The 23,972-nt window shown below is 38.8% G+C and overlaps 2 protein-coding genes and 2 pseudogenes across 3 annotated transcripts; 2 read left to right on the plus strand and 2 right to left on the minus strand.

Annotated features, from left to right (window-relative positions):
• Positions 1-579: 579 nt before the first annotated feature.
• On the minus strand, positions 580-4,601 carry LOC110052297 (uncharacterized). Of its 2 annotated transcripts, none has more exons than XM_020758405.2 (2): positions 4,176-4,601; positions 580-1,379 (listed from the first exon to the last, which is right to left on the minus strand). In XM_020758405.2, the coding sequence occupies exons 1-2, from the start codon at positions 4,498-4,500 to the stop codon at positions 1,075-1,077; spliced, it is 630 nt and encodes a 209-aa protein (XP_020614064.1). In that variant the 5' UTR covers positions 4,501-4,601; the 3' UTR covers positions 580-1,074. The 2 variants fall into 2 exon arrangements, with proteins under 2 accessions (XP_020614064.1, XP_020614065.1); XM_020758406.2 differs by having other exon boundaries at positions 4,182-4,600.
• Positions 4,602-8,886: 4,285 nt separating this feature from the next.
• On the minus strand, positions 8,887-12,299 carry LOC110052298 (uncharacterized). Its single transcript, XM_020758407.2, has 2 exons — positions 11,976-12,299; positions 8,887-9,879 (listed from the first exon to the last, which is right to left on the minus strand). The coding sequence occupies exons 1-2, from the start codon at positions 12,247-12,249 to the stop codon at positions 9,542-9,544; spliced, it is 612 nt and encodes a 203-aa protein (XP_020614066.1). The 5' UTR covers positions 12,250-12,299; the 3' UTR covers positions 8,887-9,541.
• Positions 12,300-16,878: 4,579 nt separating this feature from the next.
• LOC149109168 (histamine H2 receptor-like) lies at positions 16,879-18,069 on the plus strand (annotated as a pseudogene).
• Positions 18,070-21,077: 3,008 nt separating this feature from the next.
• Positions 21,078-22,787, plus strand: LOC149109169 (adenosine receptor A2a-like; annotated as a pseudogene).
• Positions 22,788-23,972: the final 1,185 nt, after the last annotated feature.

Below are 23,972 nucleotides of genomic sequence, written 5' to 3' on the forward strand. Positions count from 1 at the left end.
TCATACAATTTTAACGTGCTTTTTGTTTTAAAGGGCCGCGAGAAATAGTCGAATAATTTTATATATGGCTTGACTGAGCCGAGTTCAATTTTGGGTCTCAAACATTAAAGAAAAACAAAACAAAAAACAAAAATAGCCAGTGTCATGGATAAGAGCCGAGGGATTTGACTTGGGTCCTCTGGAACACAAGACTATAAGAACCCGAAACCTCTCCGCCTGTCTCACCTTCCTTCAAATTACAAAATAACGATCTAGACACGCACCGGCAAATAGCGAAGGGCAGAAATATCTTGCATGCCAAGGTCAACCTGTAGTACAATACTGTCAATTTGCTGTTGATCAGCTTTCCGCAAGACGTTTAGACTACGAGTAGTCCCTCTTTCGCTTAGTTCATCTAGCGCTGAGACCATTTTTTCTCGCGGTTTTCTCTCGCGTCACACACGACGAACTAAGCGAAAGAGGGACCACTCGTGGTCTACAATATGTTTTGCATTTTCCTGTTTACATTTATAAACAAAAATAAATGTTTGAAGTCTCATTTTAACTAGTGTCTCTTTTTTTATTAAATACCCATTCAAATTATTTTTGCTATAACTATATATCTTTCGTTATTTACACGTATATGGTTGTTATGCTTCTCAAGTTTTAAAAATAACGGTTTGACCAATACTATATGTTCGTCTTTTTCGTCAACAAAATCAACCAACACCATCAATTATATCCTGCTCCAGCTTATAAATAGCATAATAAATAATTTTATAATAGAAAACTGAAACCCTCGAATGCGTTTTCATTTTTAGTTCAACATTTTAGTTTCTTTCTTTCTTTTTTTTTTTTTTTAACTCAGCGCAAGTCTTCCTGATTACAACGTTTTTTTCTTGTAGTCGCCACACATGTCGATTACACTGTCATCCTGATATTTCGTTTCTAGCCGGCTAAGAACGAATCGTTTTTGGAGGAGCCAGCTCTATCACGTGACCCTTCGTACATCCAACTTGCTTTTTCCTGTTTATTTTACAAAACATTTTGTTTTTCAGTTTGCACTTTTTTAAACCCTTGCTAATTTAGACAGTTTTAGTCTTCGCTTTTCAAGCAAGCCGGCTCATCCTGTTTGGTACTCTTTGTGGCGCAATGCTTTTTCTGGTATCGCCTGTTCTGAAACCAGTTTCTGATCTGAAGTTCAGTCATTTCCAGGCCCCTCGCCAATAACGTGCGCTCGTCGCGTGTCAGATACTGTTGGCGGGAAAATATCTTGTCCAGATATTGGAGTTGACGCTGGGTGAAATGGCTGCGATTTCGCCGCTTTCGTTTTAAAGTGTTTACTTTCAAGCACTTTTCTGTTTTGGCTTCCACTTCAGCCTGTTCGTTCTTGCTTTCATCTGAAAATCAAACATGGCTTACAATAAGTAACACTGAATTGATAAGTTCTGTTAGATCCAAGACCATAAAACTGATAAAAGACGCATTCGTTCTTCGTGATGCCTCATTCCGACTGAAGCAATAACGCGGTCAATTATATTTTCAATAAATAGTACATATCTCGATATAATTGATGCGGTTAAATTGACACTGCTTCGTTATATATTATGATAAAAATTCAGAGCTCATATCAATGATTATTACACGGATTAAGTAAACTCTTCACAAAGTGCTTTTCAATCGTACCGATCACCTTTTTTTGTAAGCGGTATGCCAATAAAATACACAGGTACAAACAAAGAAGGGAAAGGAATGCAGTAAAAAAGGATTAGTAAGAAAGATGCTGATTTTTAAAGGGGGTCCACGTCACATATGTGGTTTTAAGTAGGGTCCTGTAAACCAAAAGCAGCTAGAAGATAAAAGTCTAGAAACGTCTACCATTCTACATTTACAAAGTTAAATTTAAGAATATTCACAAGTCACTCGCGTGATTTGTTATGTGGCGCAGCGTTCGCTCGTTGCATTTCGCTGATATAACATGCGCAGAACTGTGAACCGTTAGACAGCCAGTGATTTCAGTTAGCTTTTTAAACCGACGAAGACCGATTTTCTTCGGTCGAAACGTCTTTGTATAAGTAGCTATAAACGTTGTTTTAATGTTTTAGTTTAAGAGTCAGTGTCAAACAAAACTTCAAATGTATACCACTTATGTATTAGTACTGATATACAAAACAGAATTAAGAAATACTCATAAGGTGTCTTTTAAAAGTAAATGAAAACTGTACATGTTCTTAATTACATCGATTTAAGCGTCCCGGCCAACCATTAATGGCACAGTAAACAAAACGGTTTTATGTGTAGCGATTACAGCTCTAGAGACAAACACGAAATAAGAAAGCATGCACGTATTACTTTTAACTGACTGATCGTTCATCCGTTCTTCATTTGATATGGATCCCATTGTATAACCTACGCGATTAATTAGATTTGGAATAAACCAACTATAAGCTAGAAGAATCTCAAGACTTTGTTCCTTGTCGTGCGCTGTTTTTGGAACGTAACACAGCCGAGCTGTAGAATAAAATTCATGGTACATGTCGCTGGAGTAGCTGTTGTCAGTCCGAGACAGGGAGTTTTTAAATGACTTGTCGTTCGTTAGAACGCATCAATAGTTGTTATGGAAATATAAGGCTAGAAAAAAGAGGTTTAAAAGCCAGTATAAAGTCTATAAAGCGAAACAACAACTTGAACCTCAATAAACATCACCAACTGCAAGCAGAAAAGAGACACCAAAGGAAACCACAATTAATTTACTATTTTCGTATGATAACGTCAATAACACACCCACGCAGGCAGTCAACCGAGTGGTTTCCCGGGCCAGACGGTGTTTGTTTTTCTTCCAACTTGAAATTTTAGATAATTATGGCTTATTGAGTTCGACGTAAGCCTAAAAGAGTTAAATCAAGGCCATCAAATGAAATTTAACATATATCTAATTACCACAGATAGGAACGATAGTATTTTCATGATGTTTGGTACATGGTCTTGAAGGCAGCTCTCTCTCCTCTGTGGTCAAGCACAAGACGGCAAAAGCACAATTGGCAAACATGGTTTCGTAGTAACAATGACTCTTTTGTTGGCAAGGAAATTAACTCAAAGATTTATCTGTTTGCTTAGAAGAAAACTTGAATGGTAGGAGCTTTAGTTTCAACGCTTCACTTTGAAGTGAAAATTAAAGAGAATCTGAAAGTAAGTGACACTTTAGGAAGTCGCAGCGAAAAGCAGGGAGGTACTGAGAAATCAAATCGAGTAGTCGAGCATCAGAGGGGTTCACATTTCCAGACGATTTGTGGTAATTAGATAAATTCTTTCTTTAGAAAATTAAAATGGAAAAACAGATAGTGGCTTTTTTCTGTAATGACCTCATGTCATTTACTCGCATTATACAATTAGCCCTCCCACTAAATTTTCATGAGGCTTTGTTGAATTTGCAGAGTCACAAAAATTTGTAATCGCGGACCTTTTCATGATAAAAATATGATTTTTATAATACTTGAGCGAGGCGTTCCAAGAATCCGGGAAATAAAACCCTAAGATTCTGCTTTCATTACGAAAGCAATCTATCTGTAAAGACACACGAGCGAGCTTTTCCGCAATCTGCGTGAATTGACGTGAAAGACCACGCATGATTTAACTTCTGTTATGAGGAATGTATAGAGCCCTAGAAACTGTTGGAGCATTTTTGTCCAAATTCGTCTTAGTTTTTTTTAAACTAGAAAACATGAACTAAATATTTGACTTAGTCAGTTCTAACTACAGTTTTCTAGTTTATGATGATGAAACCATCAGGTGATATGAAGTGATATTTGTACCCATTTGATCAAAACGGGAAATATAACAAATTTGCACACGTGCTTATAAACGGTTGCTTGCCGTGGCGAGTTCTAGCTTAGTAGGAAATTAGTCAATACCTAAGTAGTTTTTGGACTTTTTAATGCACGCTGTCTGTCACGCTTTTTAACTCAAGTTCATATGAGCTGTTTCTAAATAAATACATTACACCATTCTCCTCGGTAATCCTCTAACCATATGATATCTTAATTTGTTGAAAACACCCCAATATGTTGAAAACAAAACAAATTAAGTCTACAAAAATCAAAAAGTTTCAACTCGATCAATGTCTCTTTTATCGCTTAGAATTTTCTCTTATTTATATTATCAGTAAATTTTTTAAAATTTATTATTAAAATACTTACACTCACCCTGAGGGGGCTCGTCATCTTCGCACTTCAAGCATTCTTCTTCAGTGTCTTTAGGCTGTTCTTGAAAGAGCAGTCGTTTGTCTGCATTTACTCTGTGCAATCTTGCGCCAACTCTGTGCAAGCCCGGCAGAAAGTGCATCACCACTGGGCAATAGCGAACCGCACAGTATCGATAAATTGGAGTGACTGGACATCTCTCAAAACTTGACTGGTTCGATGGTATACTTGGAATATTTCTTGGTCGTCGCTGGGAAAAATCGTCTCGTAAAATATTGTCAATCGAAAAAGGCAGACTGGTTTTCTCACTGTGACAATCCATTTGATTTTTTTTGTAATATAATTAAACCGCAGCTCACCCGATGTGACCTTGCTGTTTGCAACCTCTGTTGAAAGTGAAAGGTTTTTCGCTTACACTTGAATTTAATGAGCGTCAGTTTTATTTATAATCCGCGGTCCGCTGAACTCGTCATGATTGGTTGAATGACTCGGCTATTTTTAGGGACAAGAACCTGACCGCAAGTAGTTTGTGCACGACGTTACCAGGGAAATTACATCAAGTTTAATCCATTATTACAGGTAACTTTTCCGGGAATAAACACTCTGCGGGCTTCCCGAGGTTTCAATAACCTCTCCAGCCAATAAATTCAAAGTGCCGTAGCATTTCCGTTGTTACCGCGAAACTGAAAACAGACAAACAGAAATGTCGAGGGTGCATTAATTTAATAAGAAGTGCTATGTCTGCAAGATAAATGACAAGAAATACAGCATTGGAAGCAATTCTTTTTAGGACTGAATACTCCGTTTAAATTGTTAATACAGGTGTTAAGCGGTGGCAAAAATCCCCAAATTACGTAAAATAACCAGTTATGTATTTTGAGTGGGTTGCACGTACAGTCATATTTCAGCTCACAATTCTCCGCGGGCAAGCCCCACTGCTTTTTTTCCATCATCTCTTTAATTACTCAGTTGATAAACATCAATTCTTTAGAAAGAGCTCTCAGACAAAAAAATAACTGGATCAACATGTATCAGGACAATTACCGTGAAATCTTCAGAATGCATTCTTTGCAGGACTCGACGCACTTCCGGTTACGTCAGCGATAATAAAATAACAACACCCTTTGTTTGGCCTCATCGGCCCACGTGCTTGGCGTGGTACGGTAGCGTGACATAAGAACATAAATCGATTTGAAATCACGTTTCCGACGATGAACTGTAACACCAGCATATTTATCTTATGATTCTTTTGCGGAGGTCACGAGAGAGTCACTAGCTTACCTTAAGTGTAGGAGTGGGAGAGCGTGATTCTGCAGAATTCTGTTAACTTTCAGGGTACAATTTTTGATGTCATGCGTAAAATTAAATGCCTTGTCTATGAATTAAATAGTCTTGCAGTGTTCTGTTATGATGATTCAGTGCTTTTCGCGGTTTGTTTTACTTTTATCGGCTCCCGGAAAATCATAAACATGGAGAGAGAGGGCGGGAAGGAAGGAAGAAAGGAAACAGTATGATAAGAATTACACAGCTGTTTACAGCAAATCAAAAACATGGCTTTACAGAATGACTTGTCTCGCCACAATTAACTTGAACTGTGGTACCGTGGCCCTTATGAAGGCAGAAAATTATTGGATTCACAGGATACAAAACATTTCTCCATGTCCGCTTACTGAATTCTCCGCGAATCTCCAACTCGTAAATATACCCCTCTTGCTAAACAAACCGTTAAGACTTATATTGATTTTTCACAACAAACTTCTTTCTTCGAGTAGTTTTTAATTAACAGTGACACATATTGTTAGTCCAGGAAAGGTGTATACCCCCCAAATAATGTACGTTTTTGTTTTCAAGTTGGCTAAATGGTTAATTTTTTCTCATCATATGGTAAGGTAATTCGCCTAGTTTGTGGTTAAATTTTTGAAGAACGTAGCACTTACTTTTGAACGCTGACATTTTAATTGTTGGTACTTGCTTGCATTGTTTACGTTACAGTTTTATTTTAAACTCTAGAAACAATGCCTTTAGCATGAAAAAATCATCATTTCTAAATAAGTAAAATCGTTCTTGAGCCGATTTGAAACACGAGCAACGAAAGATATTTTTCCTGTACGTCATGAGCCACTTGCCTGATGTTCAAAGCTGGCGGAGAAGACGTAAAGGATGGAGCAGTATGGTTAGAAGACTGAAAGATAAAACTCTTAGAAACTTCCTGTGGCCTTTGATCGATTTTAAGGCGTAAACAAACGTAATTGGGATCGCACCCTGACAACAAACAACAAAACAAGTTATTGTTAGGGCAGTGCCATAACATTGGATTAACGGAGAAAGATAGATAGAAATAGATAGAAACTTTGTTAAAGTGTCAGTGCCTTGTAGCCTGAGAAAATCCCATACTAATTTGGGGACACAAAATAAGTAGAAGAAAAAAACAAAAAAATTCAGTGAAAAAATATTTACGGTAAAACTATTTATGAGACTTAGTTCAAAGCGATATCAGTGGGAGTCACATGCAGTGTCACACCGGTGGGGAAAACACGAATCCGTCTTAGATCAGAAAGCCCTTTTGTAGAGTCGTCAACTGAATGTGGTTTACAGCCGTGCTTGCGTTCCATGCTCTGGCAATTACAATTTGCCCTTGCATTCACTTGTTGCTAGCGAAATAAAAGCAGGATTATGTTAGAAAATAATTTCTGGCCATAAAGCTATGCCTGTCGCTCCCTACTTTTCTATCACAATCGATTAACTGACCTGCAGTCTCAATCTACGAAAATTTACTAATAAACTTTAGCTACTACTCTCCATCTTGCTTAAAAGGTGGCTGAATGAAGGAACATGAATGTAATTTAACATTAAACCAAATTTAAGCGCGCTCTCAAATGAATCTACCCAGTAGAGAACAATAGTTTATTGTGTTGATCACGACTGACAAAAACGGCGCTAGTCTGGCACGCCCCATGCGAACCCCAATACTGAAAGGAAGTTTCCTCTCCATATGGGAGCCGATTTCAGGGGAGTCGACCGCCTTCTGAAGCTCTTCCATTCAGACTAGGTCTTCCTGTAAATCCAATTAAATTGTACACTAGAAAAATGGATAATTCTGCTATCCGTGGGTCTTCAGGTTCTCAACATGAACCCCGAGTCTGTTTTAGCGCTGCATTGTAGTCAAAAGCTAGGAAATGTCCATGACCTTTATAATGCATGTTTATAGTCGATTTTACGGCTCGTTCAAGTTTATGCTGGTGCAACTGAAGCGGAGAACGACAATCGACGAGATTTGAAAAAAGCTAGAATTTAAACTCCAGCACTCCGTGTTAAAACTACTGCGACTCACATGCGCTCTCATGAGAGTCGCAAGTACGGTTTTCATGTGACGCTGTCATATTCCAAAATAAAAAAATTACCTAACTTTTCGAGGTTTTAGTTTCATCAGATGCAAAACCCTCTAAGAACGTGACGTTTTACAAAGCTGTAGTTCAAGAGGGTTCTTCGATTTATAATATTGAGAACACGTTTGAATTTTCAAGCTTTTGCGTGGTGTGAGATCAAAATGGCGGCCCGAGAATGCTGTAGGTCAAAAGATGACTTACATTTTAGTTTTTTGCTAACCGAACAGTCGTTACATTAGACGAGGTATTGATTTCAACGTTTCAGAGCCCTAGAGTAATAACTTTTCATTTTATTTGCTAAACTCGATGACAGATGTTTCTGTTACTTCTCGGCCGCCATGTTGGTGTCCCCTCAAAGGACACCAATATCGCTTCCCATACAAAAAGCTCTGCACATTTGTGTGAAGCACTGCCGCGAATAACGCGCGAATGAAAAACCGCACAGGCCTAAATCATGATGAGTTTGTTTACATATCAATCCGTTTTATATCCCAGATTCTGGACTTAATTTATTATTTTCATAGTACGAAAGTGAAAACCGTCCGCAACTGAAGAATTTTATTTCAACAAGGTAATGAGTTCAGTAGACGGAGTTACCAGACCACGGGAGCAGCCCGCCTTTCTCCTTAGTTTCTTGAGTAAGAAGCCGAAAAGAATCCAGAGCAAAATTAAATCTTTTGTCCAAACTCTGCAATACCTGAACTCACGTTAATTGCATTATGCGTTCTCTTTAGGGTCAAACTCTTTGGTAAAAGCATTAAAACGACTAGTAACAAGACAGAAGTCCGTTTACCATCTCAGGAGTGATCAGACGAGAAAGGAAAAGCAGCAGTTTTCCGCTCATTCAGATTTTTACAAACATTCCATTTGCTAGTTTCGTGAAATATTTGCAGCCAGCCAATCTTTGGTTGCCACCATGTCTAGTGGCGCGTCCCAGCTTGTGATCGTCCCGCTGCAAATCTGATTATTTGCAGTGAGGATTAATCCGATTTGCTTAAAAAATTGGATTGACTTCACTTTACGCTGTTTGCAGACGTTACGCAGTTTGCCACAACTTCCGAGACAAAAAAAATTGCTCTCCCATTATTTCGTTCCGCTGATACAAATTTTGAGAAAAAAATAAAATGGAGCAGACTCGAGTTAAGGTGTGAATATAATACTGCAAACAAAGGCGTATTGGTAGAGAACCACATTACTCAACTTAGGCTATAGCTTCCTGAATCTGTCCCCAGCCTCACCGGAATACTTCAAGTGGCCCGCTGTTATTTCCGCCATTTTGAATCGTTAATCGAACTTGGTACGTTGATCTAAACTGTGCTGGCTTTGGTCTTGGAATTTCCGATGCTTTATTTGCAGAGATTATACATAACAAGAGATCCTGGTTCCTTGTAATATATGCAACCCCCTTAGTGATTTACACCATTTATTACTTTTGTACGTTTCTTACGATCTTAAAGAAACATACAGGGAAAATCTCTTTCACTAGTACGGGGTCTTCTCTGAACGAAAAAGGAAACATTTCGTAGCCAATGATTGAAATGCTGATGTAAATCAGTGGAGGGGCTTCAAGCCGATATCCCGTGGAAACGTCTGCCCCGCATAGCATCAGTTTCATGCTGCAAATAGTGTCAGTTTTTCAGTTATGCCCTTCAAACGGGACAAAATATTCCTTTAAAACCCAAAACGGCGACCTCAGCCATAAATCCTAACAAATCCTAACAACAGAACTGCTCTGTACTACATTTATTTATTATTCAGTCATGTTCCATATTAGATAAATTATACTTTAATCTCACTCTTCAATTCAATGCTGGCAGAATTTTATATGGACAGCCCTTTCAGCAAAGAAAATGATAAATATACTGTATGTAACTGACATTTTGCAGGTTCGATAAAGACTAAGTTCATGTATTCCTTCAGGATAAAACTCACGCGCACATCACGTGCAAGTCGCGTGAACATCTAGATCTAGTGACATCAATCCTCTGAAGAATGCGCACTACTGCTGCTCACCAACACTTTGACTGGAACCTGCCTGGCGCGGTTTATTCCGCGGTGCCTTAACTGGTATCTCCTGTTTTGAAACCAGTTTCTGATCTGCAGCTCTGTCATGTCTAAGGCGCCAGCCAGCAGCGCGCGCTCGTCGCGTGTCAAGTATTGTTGGCGGGAAAATACGTCATCCAAATACTTGAGTTGTATCTGTGTGAAATGACTTCGATTGCGCTTCTTTTTCGCTGTGCCTTTTGCAGGTCCAGTTGTGTCATTGACCCGTTTCGCTTCCTCCATCTTTTTATTTGCACTTGCAGCATTGTTGTCTATAAATGAGAAGGAAATCGAAGAAAAGAATTTTGCTACAGTCGAGGAAATAGGCAAGTTAAGATAGATGGACTTTGCTGTCACAAATGGGGAGAGAAATATTCTTTGCAAACTGCTTGGAATAAATATGGTACACACAAAGAAGACGCTAATTCATATTTAATTCGCTGACTTCAAAAGCGTTACGGCAGACAGTATTCAGCTGAGAATATGTTTTCTAACTTGTGATCAAGCCTATAAACGCTCTCTGTACCATTGCGTCACAGAATCACATATCTAGATTTACCCGACTCATAAAATGGAGCCATCCATAGGATCCAAACAAATAGAGTATAAATGTATTTACTTGTTCTGTTGTTCTTATTACCAGACTGACAATGTAAAAATATGGCATTCCTATCGAGACTGAATAAAGATGTAGATATCTGAACTGTTACTGAAGAAGCCAGCAGAAGATACAGCACTTATAATTGCATTTGATTTTTTCAGCGCCGGTGAAGGTGCGTTTGCAAACAGTTTAATGGCAGCATTTATTTCAAACCCCGACTGCTGAAAAAATTTTTTGTCCGCCTGATAGTGAAAGCTGCATACTTTACAATGGAACTCCGTCTTATTATATGACTAACTTCTTCCGGGGAAGGGGGAATAATAGTGACATATAAAAATTAAAGAACAGAGATGCTCGTCGTCCCTTTTATGGGTTAAAAAGACAGTTTTGGTACCTCTTAAGGGGCTCAGCATCAAAAGGTCCACAGCGAGAGCTTTTGCGGTATTGAGCCGAAATAATATTACTAGAGATATTTGACAGTCAGCTTTACGAATAGAAGTTATGCTAAGCAATCGTCTTTATCGATATTAAAAATTATGATTGTATCAGTTAATTGCGCTGTGTTAGAATTGGTATACCTCTTTGGGGTGAAAAACATTTCAAGCCGCACCCAGAAAAACCTTGGTACCTTGTAGGGTCGGGTTATTTTCGAAATTCCCGACTAGCAGGTCCGTCCTTTTTACATGAGAGTTCCCTCCCTCCCCCTACCTCCCCCTCCCTCTTCCCACCCTTGGACCAACCCGTCAATTCGACCACTTCCAGCCCGTTGTTACAGCTGCCATCCTTTTTTTTTGGCTCGAACCAAAGCTTGGTCATTTAATTTGCTACTTGAAAACCTCCCCGTTAATACAACCAGTTCGTTGAGGACACCCACAGCCAACGTGTGGAGTCTTCAATGTTTATTGTATCAGTAGAGGTTTACTCCGTTGAACAAGAGGTAAATGACATAACGGCAAAAAGAAACTGAATTTGCAATGTTCAGTTGCACTAAACTGCGAACTGAAGATCAGTCGTAATAAAGAGGTGCTATAACTTTAACATAAAAATTATTCTTGTCAAGACATCATCAGTTTGAAAGGAATCAATAATGTCGTATCATGCAGTGGCACGTAAAACAACTCCCCAGTCGTTAATACTGTAGGCCTACCCAGGGCAAATCAAGATTATATGATTATACGGCTTCTCAGTGCTATATCGCTAACGGGCTACTTCTGTATATGTGAAATGAACATCCCGCAACCTGCGGAACAAACCGAAGGCTGTAAAATAAATTAAGAGCAAAATGAAAAAGAAACCTTATTCGCGGTTTTATGGACCAGTTGGCAAAAGCGAATATAAATGTAATATTTTGCTTTAATCTTAGTCCCAACTGACAAGACATACAAGGGTGTCAAATGGATTGAATCGTAGCGTAGTTAGTCGCGGTAAACGCCGTTTAACGCGAAATGTGTGAGTTAACGTAACTATGCATAAAGATAACTTTTCACCAAAGACGCATTGTTTTACACGAACATAAACAGAGGCGACAATCTTTAAGCTGGTTTAAGCCTAATTACGTTCTTAAACGCGTGAAATAAAACGTTGTCTCCAATGAACATTTTCAACACCTTCTGAGCAGGAAATTTCAAGTGTGATGTGTCATTAGAAAAACCACGTTCTTTAACTGAACTGCTCTTAAATTTTGAGTTTGCAAGAGAGTGAAAAAGTGAATGAACTAAAATAAAAACTCCACAAGCGGCCAGATATTGAAAATTGTACTCAACATACCTCTTTTTCGTGGCTGCTCTCCGATATGACCAGAGTTTTGATAGACATCTTTCTCCGGAGTTTGAGTGCTGTAACCACCTCTACCGAAAAATTCAGTCTCGCTGCACTGGTTCATGCGTCGATCGACCTGGCATCTTAAAGCGACATATGGGACTTTGCTGCTGCTTAAAGGAGCTCCTACGTACAGCACCCTAGGAGCTTTTGTAATTCGGGAAGGATGAGGGAAGTCCGAACGAAGAATATTGTCGACAGAAAACGGTAAAGTTTGAGCCATCGCGCCGGCTGCTTTCAGCACAGCTAATTCAGCAAAAGTGATAGGTTCGCAATGGGCTTTAATACATGTCACTCTCGAGGGGCGGGTTGGCACGTCTGCCAACGCTTGCACGTGAAAATGCCGCCTAAATTAAGGACTCATTGTTAAATGAGAACAATGATAGTGCCTTTCTTTTGAAGCGCTAAATAAAAAGAAATAGCAGCAACGTGTGAACTTATCGAAATTTTACAATTTGAAATTTGTGTCAAATATATGTTTCACCAGCAGGGGAAAATGTTTTACTTTGAAGAGAGAAATTTTCAATCGCTTTTCGTGACGGTCACGTTGTGTGGAATTCGCCATTAGAGTGTATTCAAATGAAAGTGAATTAAAAAAAAATACTCGTTATGATTACTTTCCAATAGTTTTTCCAAAATAGGACTCATTGCAATATCGGAAATGTTTTGACCTAAATAAAACATACCTTAAACGAATTTCAGCATTCCCTTGAAGTTTGTCTCAGTGCGGTTTTGATTGGGTTTTCTTTTTCCATTTGTCTTAAGTTTGTAGCTAAGAGGGGACTTTTTCATTTATCTTATTTGCTCTTTAGTCGATAAACATGACCAGAAACAGAAATTGACAACGGATATCCGCTGTGTAACGAAACAAGAGCACATGTATTCGTTTTCTCAATCGTCAAACACTTTCAGAGTCCTTTCTTGTCCAAGGCTAAGTTCATTAGTGACTGTCAAACAACCTGCTCAAATGGTGACTGGTGACAATGATTTTACAAGTTCACTCTGAACAATTAAAAGTTAGAACCTTCTTACAAGGCGTAATTAACAGCATCACAAGAAAAAAAATTGAGGGTCTTTTCTCGGTCTGGGTAAACATAACCCAACATTTGAAAAAAAAACAAAAAAAAAACATGGGAATCACCTTCTTAAGCTCAAAAACGTTGGGTACCACATGCGGCTACTGCTCAATTCAAGGGCTGTTAGTGTAGGCGATAAACACGATCAGTGTCTCACCTGCTTCAACTCCGAGATCAAATTTGTTCCCATATTTCCGGAAATGATGTAAACACCGAACATGTTATTCCACAGACCAGCTAAGCCCTTGTCAAAACTAACAGATATAATAGAGGTTACTCCATGGAATATGCGCGTGTACGATTTTATTCACGAGTTGAGTAGTACCAGAAAACGAACGAGTGAGGGCATAGTTTTGCGGTTAAATTTCGTCGTTGCTGCCAATTCGATTCAGAGCAACAATCAAGAACTTGTTGCCAGCGTTTTTGGTTTTCTATTTCAGTCCAGAACTGCTACAGTGTTCAGTCACACCCTAGCGCTTATTTCTGAGTCCAGATATCGATAGCGGTTACAGCCATAATTAGAAGCGCTGTGCAGAGGAAGCTGGGGGAATACCGCTGAACGCTGCGTTCTCAACGTGACTGAGTTTCGAACAGCTGCTTTCATTTTCATTTCGAAAACTAACTTACAATTTTAATGAACTTACGTTATGTTTCGTTCAAGGAAAACCTGAATGAGAAAAATGTATTATTTTTAACTGACGTGTTGTTTTCCGTTTTCCAAAACGTAAGAAAGCAAAAAGAACCCTTGCAATTTTCAGATTTAAATTGAAAGCTCAGTATAGAATGCTTTTAGTTTGACAAACGAAAACTGATAGGAGGCAAAATGTCATTTCTAAATCTTGATTTTCTAGAACATAAGAAACATTACCTTTGGGTGAAACTGAAACCTTCATAAATCAAGTTATCAGTAAAAAAAAAAATAGAAACATGAAGTTTAAGAAATCATATTCAAATTCTCCATGAAATGACGAAAGTGAAGAAGTTTAAGTTTAAACAAGTGACCATGATTTCTTGTTGACAGCTTTTTAACAAAGCTCAGGCACTTGTACTGAGAACAAAATTCATTTTGATTGACATAACCAAACATCTTTTTATATGCTCCAAAATTGATGATAAGGCAATGGCCAGACCTTGACTAACTACGGTCGGATTTCGAACGAAATTCTCATCGATTTTTAGCTTTGACAAAGTTTCTTTTTATTACTAATGGCAAATGCAAGGGACAGCAAACGAAAATGCCCTCTGTTGGTACACGTACGTAGAATCTGTAAAAGCTCTGATCAGCCAACTAGATCTAAACCCCGGGGGGGTTACTTTGGGAATTTCTGGGTGGGGATATGCCGCTGGGACCCTGGAACCCTTAACCTATACCAGAGCCAGTTCAGCTGAATTTTGTTACCCTATACTAGAGTAGACTTCCCAAATCCCCCCATCTATCGACACTGTTGAGGCTGATTTGCGTAAATTTAAACTTGCCGATTTGATTTTGTTATATTTTTGAGTGGCAATTCCTGGTTTCCTTAGTCTAGATACAATCTTCAACCAACTAGTCAGTTTTGTGAAAAATGATACCCTATTCTAGACCCAAAGGCTCTGATTTATATACCCTATCCTGGAGTAAACTGCTTGAAAACCGTACCCTTCACAGCGGCACATACCTATATAGCCCATATATGGCAGTGCCCCCCTCCCCCCGGATCTAAACAGGTCGAAACAGCTGTCCACGGTTGCAGTTCTTGGCTTTCAGTTTGGGCCGTCATGATGTCATTCTCGCGTTAAGTGTTCTACGTAGTTATCAGCCTTTCTTCATTGTTGTTCCTTTTAGCGAAACCGATTTAACTAATGACCTCAGTTTTGGCTTAAAATTTTGGTGACGTTGAGTTCTTACCTGCGTCACAAGCAGTTTACACTGCCGGTCATCAAGGAGTTTGCGACATACCCAGCTGCACGCCAGCCTAAAAACTCTCAAGTTTTCGTTCAAAACACAAAAATCGGACACCACAGATAAACAAAACTGAGATATTACAGAAATTTAGTTTCAATGCATGCCAATTAAGTGGAGTATTTAAATCCATATCACTGAATTTACTTTCGTCATAAAATCACTTTCAATTTTTTCGGCACATTCCTGGAACCGCTGGTCAAATCGTATCAAGGCTTCGCCAAGTGAAGTGGATCTAGCCTTTCGGCCATTTTTGCCTTGTATAACAGTTTATTAATAAGCCTGTGACTCATTAACAGAAAAACGCAACAGTTAGCACCGTCAGTCTCTTTATCTCAGTTTCGACGTCAACGTTTTAAATAAAAAATCTTTGGCTTACCACGAAATCGGTAAGAAAATGAGGAAATAAAATAACTTCTTTTCTAAACGTCTTGTCAAATCGCAAAAATTTCTTTCGATCAAATGTTTTCCGAAAGCCTCAGAATCAAAACTACTTTGGAGCACTCAGTTGACAATAAACTGATTAACCCCAAAATGACTCATTCCCACGGGATGTAGGTCAATTTTTTGCAGCTGTTAAAATTGCAACTAATTTGCATGATAAAACAGCCCAAAGAAATCAACTACTCGCGCTGATTGGTTTAAAATCGTGTTTCTATCGATAGAAACACAGAACGAGCTGTTGACGTAATGATGGCGCGAGCAAAGATAATTTACATTTTGATGATCAAAGTAAAGCTGTTTTCTTTTTTCCGTCGCGGAATTTCTAAAAAGAAATAGAAAACATGTTCTCCGTGTCTTTGTCGAGTTTAGACACACTCGTGAAAGTTTGAGAGAATTCGAAAAAGCTGTGGAAACACTCGCCTGCGGCTCGTGTTCCCACAGCATTTCTCGTTCTCCCAAACTTCCACTCGCTTTCTTTAACTCAATTGAAACACGATACATTTGAAAAGTACAATTTTTAGGGGTGGACCATTTAACTTTTGAGAGTACAGGTATAAGCATAAATTTCTTTTTACATCCTTTCATGCAATAGGAATTTTGTTTTTGTCAGGACGTGTTAATGGATGGCATTTTATTCTCCGTGTAACATTCATTTTTTTCTCGCTTACTAAATGTACGTGAATTTTTTTTTTCAGCAATGGCCAAGTGAATGATTAAAAAAACAAACAAACAAACAAACAAACAAACAAACACCCCCCTTCCCTCAAAAGTTCAATAGTGCACCGCTTATGTAACAGAACTAGCCGAAGTTGTTGCGTAATGATGGCGCGCGCAAAGATAATTTACATTTTGATGAGCAAAGTAGACAAGTTGTTTTCTCTTTTAAGTGGAAGGATTTATTCGGCGCTGTTAATTCATTTATTTGTCGTTAAGGCTGAAGATCATAAGGTTTCTCTTCCACTTCATAGACACATGTCCAGAAACACTTGTGTAACTCTTGCCATAGAATTTGCTAAAAGAGGTAAAATGATATATATACAAAGAGAAATACAATTATAAAACCGAACGTTTTCAACTTAATTATTGTCATAATAACTGTTTGCTGATTGGCCCAAAGCAAGTGCTGATTTTGAGTTCCCACTTCATTCGTTGTTGAGCTTATGGAACAATGGACGATTCAGTAAAGCATTGACAAACTTAAGCAAAAAATGGTTGGCTTCCTTCCCAGCCGACACAGCAGGGTGTTAAATTGAATAACGTCAGTACCGCAAAGAAAAATAGATAAAAGAACACTCTGACGTCCCTAGCTGGTAAATGGCTAGGAAGCGTTTTCAGCACAAAACTGAAAGTGCTGGTTAAAAAGAATTAGTAACCAAGACAAGCACATCATATGAAGGTTCAGTTTTACGGAAGCAGGCAGGACAGAAAAAGATTCACAGATTCTAGTGAGAAAACGCAAAAGAGGAAAGCAATGAACAGAAGCCTTCCAAGCCAAGGGATGTTGCCGCTTGGAGTCTACTATTTACTGGGAGGCGAACTGCCATCTTGTGCCACTGAAGTCAAAGCCTTTCTTATTTTTTTTTCAGTGATCAGCATCGTCACATTTCCTTTCACTGCTACCTTAAACGCGTTGGTTATAACGGCCGTGAAAACAAAATCCCGAATGAGAGCGATCAAGACTAACATACTACTCGCGTGTTTGGCCACGACCGACCTGATGGTGGGTGTGATTGTTCAACCTCTGTTCATAACATTAATGATAACTATCGTTCGAGGAAATTTCACGACTATGTCGTGTGCTTTACAAAATTTCACACAATTTGTCAGGAGTGTCCTTTGTGAGATTTCTCTTATCCACCTTGGTATGATAAGTGGGGAAAGATAACTCGCCATGAAGCGCCCCTATGCATACACTGCCTTGGTTATTTTCCCTTATATATTCTGCACATTCCTCTTAGTATTGACAGGGATGTATTTTTAATCATCAATAACACATTTATAGTCCTATCTTTCGCTATTATCGTTTTCTGCCAAATCAAGGTCTACCGTGAAGTTCGACGACACGAAAAGCAACTTTCAACTCAGCAAGTTACGGAAGAGGCAAGGCAGAAATTTCTGAAAGACAAAAGGGCTTTTAAACTGACAGCTATCATCGTTTCAATCCTTTTCATCTGTTATATTCCCATTTGCGTTTTTAGAGTTGTGCTTATAGATTTTCGCAGTAACATGTCTGTACAAACGGCGTATGCATGTTTCTATTTAGTTACGTATATGGAAGTATTGAACTCGTTCCTAAATCCAATTATTTACTCGGTCAGAATGAGACAGTTTCGCGTAGCATTTACTGAGTTAACTTGTAGAACTGCAAACATTGCTAGAGCGGAAGAAATTGAGATGCGAGTTTTTAGATCACACAACTCTGTTGGACAAACAGGACGAGGACGCGAAGGAGCTCGGCAAAACGCAGAGCAATGAAATACGAACAACACTGACCATAAAATGCTTCGACAACACAAAATTCATCCCGCACAGCTGAGCGAGAACTCGATCATAAAACCGGCACAGCGCCGCCATAGCATATAAACCGATCACTGAACTGAATTATATTTATCACCATTATTAAAAGAATCTTAACGTTGCATTATTTAAATAATGATGTGTTTGCAATAATGTGAAAATAAATGCAATTTATGACTTTATTTATTACTGAATGATCTCGGATAGTTCGTAAATAGAATGGGAAATTCCCTGGCTTTCTTTGGTCAGTGACCGTAACTAAAAGTGCACGCCCTTTTTCGATAACAAAATTTCCGACGATATGGCACGTCTTTTCAGAAGTCTATGAAGCCTAGAAAAGAAAGTAAACTAGCTCAAAAACTATATCTTATGGAGCTAGGCTTATGTGTATAGCTTTTATAGGATAGTGTTCCCTACGGGTGTTCAGAGTTCAAATGTAATTTTAAGACTGAGTCACAAATGTTTTAATGTCAATGACAGGCGTACACTCGCGTCTCCAAAGATCTCGTTTTTAGCCTATTTTATTTTAGCTCGACACCTGTAATTTGCCAAACTTTTTGTAAGTCCAGTGTTTTGGCTCTTTTCCATTGCAAGATGTCTTTGAAACTCTCAAAAAAGCGAGGGAAAATAGAACAAAAGAAAATCCAAAAAATCAATAAGTTAATTGGTTTATTTGTATTTTCAACTGAAATTTACTAGTTTTTCCCTTCGACTTACTTCAAACAAGAGATAATGATCTATCCGAGTTGCTTCGTTTTCCAAGCTATTACTTTTCTATATCCCTTGAACTGGAGAGTTTTCTTTAATAAATTCAATGACAAGGCCAGCTGGTCGGCGCTGCACGAGTCGGCACCGGGCCCCAAAGAGAATATGCAGTTCTCCCTAAGCTCCTCGAGGTTCGAATATGCATGGCGACGCTAGACTTATTGACCATTATTCAATTTAACCAAGAGCATGACATGTTTAAGTAATTTAAGCGTCTGATGCAGTTTCAAACGTGGCCAGCGTACACCTTGATCTCGTGTTTGCACTGAATATCTTCTCTTTACTATAAACACCTACTTCGTGTAAGCTTGCGGAGTCGCTAGTGTCTACACGGCAAAATTACCTTTTAGCTGGGGTGGGTGGGAGAGCAGCATTCGAGTTTGCAACGGAGATCAAGGCCAAAAGACCGAGAGTGGAACGCGTTACGGGGGGTAGAATGAATCCGACGGAAATTTGTGGCCATTAAAAAGGCCAATATTCAGGGCTCAAGGGGAGGGGGTTTCCAAAGAGACGAAGAGTGGAGTCATCCCTGACTTGTGAAGGGGGAAAGAAATTCATCAATGGCGGTAAGGGAGGGATAAACCATGCGGGTCGAACGGTGACTTTTCGGCGGGGAACCCGTTTCCACGTATCCAGGGGAAGGAATGTAAGAGAGGCGGTCGCCGGGTGTGGAGGTTTGTTTAACGGTGGCACCAGACAACAAAATTATGAAGGAGTATGGCGAAGAGATGGTAAAGTAAAAATCAAGTTGATCCAATAAAACTAACTTCGTACTAAATCTTGTTCCTCTGTGATGGAAAGCATGGTTCACACTAAAGATAAATCACAATAATCTTAGCTGGACACACTGCTGTCGAAAAAACAATAGCATTCAGTATGTTTGACTTTGCCCTTCTGACCTCATTGTCTTGTAAAACAAGTTTCTAATTAGTGTGAGACTCAGTAACACAAAAACACAAAAGTAACCGCCATTACGTTCTTTACCATATTATCAGCTCTGTGCATTTTGTGTAATCTTAAGTCTTTACCAAAATAAAGTTACTTGATTTCTAAAAATCTGGACAAATCGCGAAAATTATGGTTGGCTAAATGTTCAAAGACTTCAAAACGCGGGAAATTAAATCGATGTGAAAACTCCGTGAAATGTGAGGTAAAAGAGAAATTACTAGATTGCAGAGGAGGTTATACGAAGTTATTTTTCAATGAGGGTGAGATAATTTTGTAAATCGTTTGTTTTTGTTGATGCTTTCTACATTAGAATAGAGAAGGAAACTTTCACATCGGTCTTTTCGGCCTTGAAATTTTTATCTACACCCCGTTTATTTCTGTTAGTTTGTGAATCTATCAGTCTTTTCAAATATGCAAGCTGATTTTCTTTCTTTCCGTTCCTTTATGTTGCTTGTTATTATGTTATTTACTGAGCTCGGGATATCCTTCGGTATTTAGCAGCTGTTGCAATCGCAACTAACTTCTATCGACAAAAGAACTCCTTGAGATATCGGCCGATACGCAGTTCGTTTTCAAATATTCAGATAACAGTTCAATACTGAAGAGAATTTAGTCAGCGCCGTTTTAAAAGCATATCTTTCTTCCACCATATACAAATATGTCCACTTATACTTGTGAAACTGTTCCGTGATTGGCTTAGAATAGGTTTTGATTTGGCGTTCTCACTTCAATCGTTGCTAAACAATCTGGAGCTGAAACTGGAATAATGGACGATTAATTCATGACGATAGCGGCGTTTATAGCAAAAAATTGCCTTACTTAAAAATGAAATTAAAAAAAAAAAGATAAGAAACAAACAAACAGTAAATTGAACAGGAGATTACTTCCGAGTTGACTTTTGCGTCTTTGTCAAAACGAGTCTTCGTGCGAAACCATTCATATGAAAATGTGTTTCCGCTACAGGATTATTCGCATGCAAATCAAACTCATTTTCCTACGAAAAGTTTTGCACGAGGACTTGCTCTGAAAAAAAGCAAGCGGCAACTCGAAAATGGTCTATTTTTTCAACTCCAGAGATAAAACAATGAGGCATGACAACAATGCACATACAGAAAGTGATCAATTGTAACATGAAATTAAAACTGAAAAATGCCAGGTGAAAAGTTAAAAACTTAACAAGTACAAGTATAAATAATGAGAAGCCAGTTTCAAGGAAGCAGGAGAGAGAGAGAGAGAGAGAGAGAGAGAGAGAGAGAGAGAGAGAGAGAGAGAGAGAGAGAGAGAGAGAGAGAGAGAGAGAGAGAGAGAGAGAGAGAGAGAGAGAGAGAGAGAGAGAGAGAGAGAGAGAGAGAGAGAGAGAGAGAGAGAGAGAGAGAGAGAGAGAGAGAGAGAGAGAGAGAGAGAGAGAGAGAGAGAGAGAGAGAGAGAGAGAGCGAGAGAGAGAGAGAGAGAGAAGTGCACGGGATTTAAAAGTTAAGTGTATCAACCAAAAGGGAGAAGCAATGAACGGAAGCCTTCCAAGCCAGGGTATCTTACCGCCCTGGATGCAGAATCTACTCTGTGCTAGGTGGAACACTGCCACCTTCTGCCACTGAGGTGAAAGCCCTTCTTATTTTTCTCGCAGTAATCAGCATCGTCACATTTCCTTGCACTGCTGCTTTAAACGCGTTGGTTATAATGGCCGTGAAAACAAAATCCCGTATGAGAGCCATCAAGGCTAACATACTACTTGCGAGTTTGGCCTCGACCGATATGATGGTGGGTGTTATTGTTCAACCCATGTTTACAGCGTTAATGATTAGTATAGTTCGAGGATAGACAACAACTCAAACGTGTACATTGCAAAACGTCTCACTCTTTTTGACGAATGTTCTGTGTGATACGTCCCTTATCCACCTTGCCCTAATAAGTGGGGAAAGATATTTAGCCATGAAACACACTTTCTTGAACAATACCGGACTTGTCACGGAAGCTCGTTTGCTAACTTGTTTTGCACTGGCTTGGTTATTTTCTCTTATCCTGCAAGCGCCCCTGCTAGGTGACAAGACTGTATTTTTCTTAACCAATGATATTTTTATCGACTTGTCCGTTGTCTTCATCATTTTCTGCCAAATCTCGGTCTATTGTGAAGTCCGACGACACGAAAAGCAACTTTCAACTCAGCAAGTTATGGAAGAGGCAAGGCAGAAATTTCTAAAAGACAAAAAGGCTTTTAAAGTGACAACTATCATTTTTCATTGCTTTTCATCTGTTATTTGCCAATTTGCGCTATTAGAATTGTTGTAATTAGTAATCGGGACCCGGGGGAGGTACTTTGGGAATTTCTGGGTGGGAATGTGCCGCTGGGACCCTGGAACCCTTAGCCTGTACCAGAGCTAGTTCAGCTGAATTGTGCTAACCTATACTAGAGTAAACTCCCGAAATCCCCCCATCTATCGACACTGTTGAGGCTGATTTGCGTAAATTTTAACTTGCCGATTTGATTTTTTTATATTTTTGAATGGCAATTTCTGGTTTCCTTACTCTAGATAAAGTCTTCAACCAACTAGTCAGTTTTGTGAAAAATGATACCCTATTCTAGACCCAAACGCTCTGATTTATATACCCTGTCCTAGAGTAAACTGCTCGAAAACCATACCCTTCACAGCGGCACATACCTATATAGCCCATATATGGCAGTGCCCCCCCGGGAATCGGGATAACACGACTAGAAAAACAGTGTATGCATGTACCTTTTCAGCCATGTTGATGGCAGTACTGAACTCGTTCCTAAATCCAATTATTTACTCGGTCAGAATGAGACAGTTTCGGGTAGCGTTTATTGAGTTAACTTGTAGAACTTCAAACGTCGCCGAAGCGGAAGAAATTGAGATGCGAATGTTTGGATCACACAACCCTGTGGGACAAACAGGACAAGGACGCGAAGGAGCTCAGCAAAACGCGGAGCAAGGAAATGCAAGCAACTGCCATCATGAAATGCTGCATCCGATCATTACAAACTAATATCGCATGCAACTGAACTGCAAATGCATAATAAAACCTGCACAGGAGTGGTATAGAATAAAACCTGAAAAAGGAACGCAATTTGTTGACATCATGAATATAGGAAATCACGCAAGCAATAAAAAGATAAACAAATTGAGAATTAAAAATCGGAAGAAATAAATGAGTAAGGCAGTAGACTTATAAAAGAGTTAACAACTTTACAGAAACAATTGCCTTTTACAGAAACAATTTCACTGTAGATTCACTTACATTCTTTTTTTTTTATATAGGAATATTGTGTTTTTCCGGCCTTGGCTGAATCTTCTTATTTTCCTGTCGATTTTAGTCAGAAAGCATTCCTGTGAATATTCCTAGATTAATTAATAATAACGTATGAAATTACTATTTTCAAATGTATTTGGTGTCTGGATGGTGATCAAGTAATTCTGTAGCCAGCCTGTAGGCATTACAGTCTGGTATGACGCGCATAACTTATTGCAGAAATGTTATCAACCCTGGGAACGAGGTTGAAATGTTATATTAGCATCCAACATACGGCTAGTGCTGTTTTTGTTGCTTTTTGGCCAGTTTTGCCGTTGAGAGAAAGGAAGAATTTTATATGGTTTAGTTATAAACATGTAACTGTATTGTTTTTACAAATTTTCAACACACGAAATTATATACGTGAATACAAGTTCTTGAAAAGATTTTTGGTCCAACGACGTCAACAGTCATTTTGAAAATTCTTCGTCCTTTCAAATATCCTGGACTTGGAGTGATGTCTTTCGAATAATTGAAACTTTCATTCAGCAACTGTCCGCCATGTTATTACTTGCCGAGATGGCAAAGGTGGCGAGCTCAGTAACCAAGCTTACAAATGTTTTATTCACCACCTAGCGTGGCTAGCGTGATAAGCCGAGCTTTTCGACCAATCAGAATGTCCATTTCGTATATTCCCCTCTGGATATTATACTAAGTTCTTTTATGAAAAAGAAAGAGTGTATTGTCCTTGGGAAAAAGAAAAAAGTTATATCTGCTTTTGTTTGCCTGAACGTTTTGGAGAGCTTGAAAAGAGTTCGAGGAGACACTGTACTGTGGAAACACTCCACTACGATTTGTGTTTCCACAGAATTTGTCATTCTTCCAAACTTGCATTCGCGTTTTTATTAAGTCAACTATCACGCATAGAAATCTTGAGTTCATAATCTAATGCTTTAGAATAAATCTACTAGTCGTTCAAAACTTTATCGAAATCTTCTTCTGAGACAC

Source organism: Orbicella faveolata, unplaced genomic scaffold (genome assembly GCF_042242905.1).
Source record: "Orbicella faveolata isolate gen_17 unplaced genomic scaffold, um_ofav_v1 contig_25, whole genome shotgun sequence".
Taxonomy (NCBI): domain Eukaryota; kingdom Metazoa; phylum Cnidaria; class Anthozoa; order Scleractinia; family Merulinidae; genus Orbicella; species Orbicella faveolata.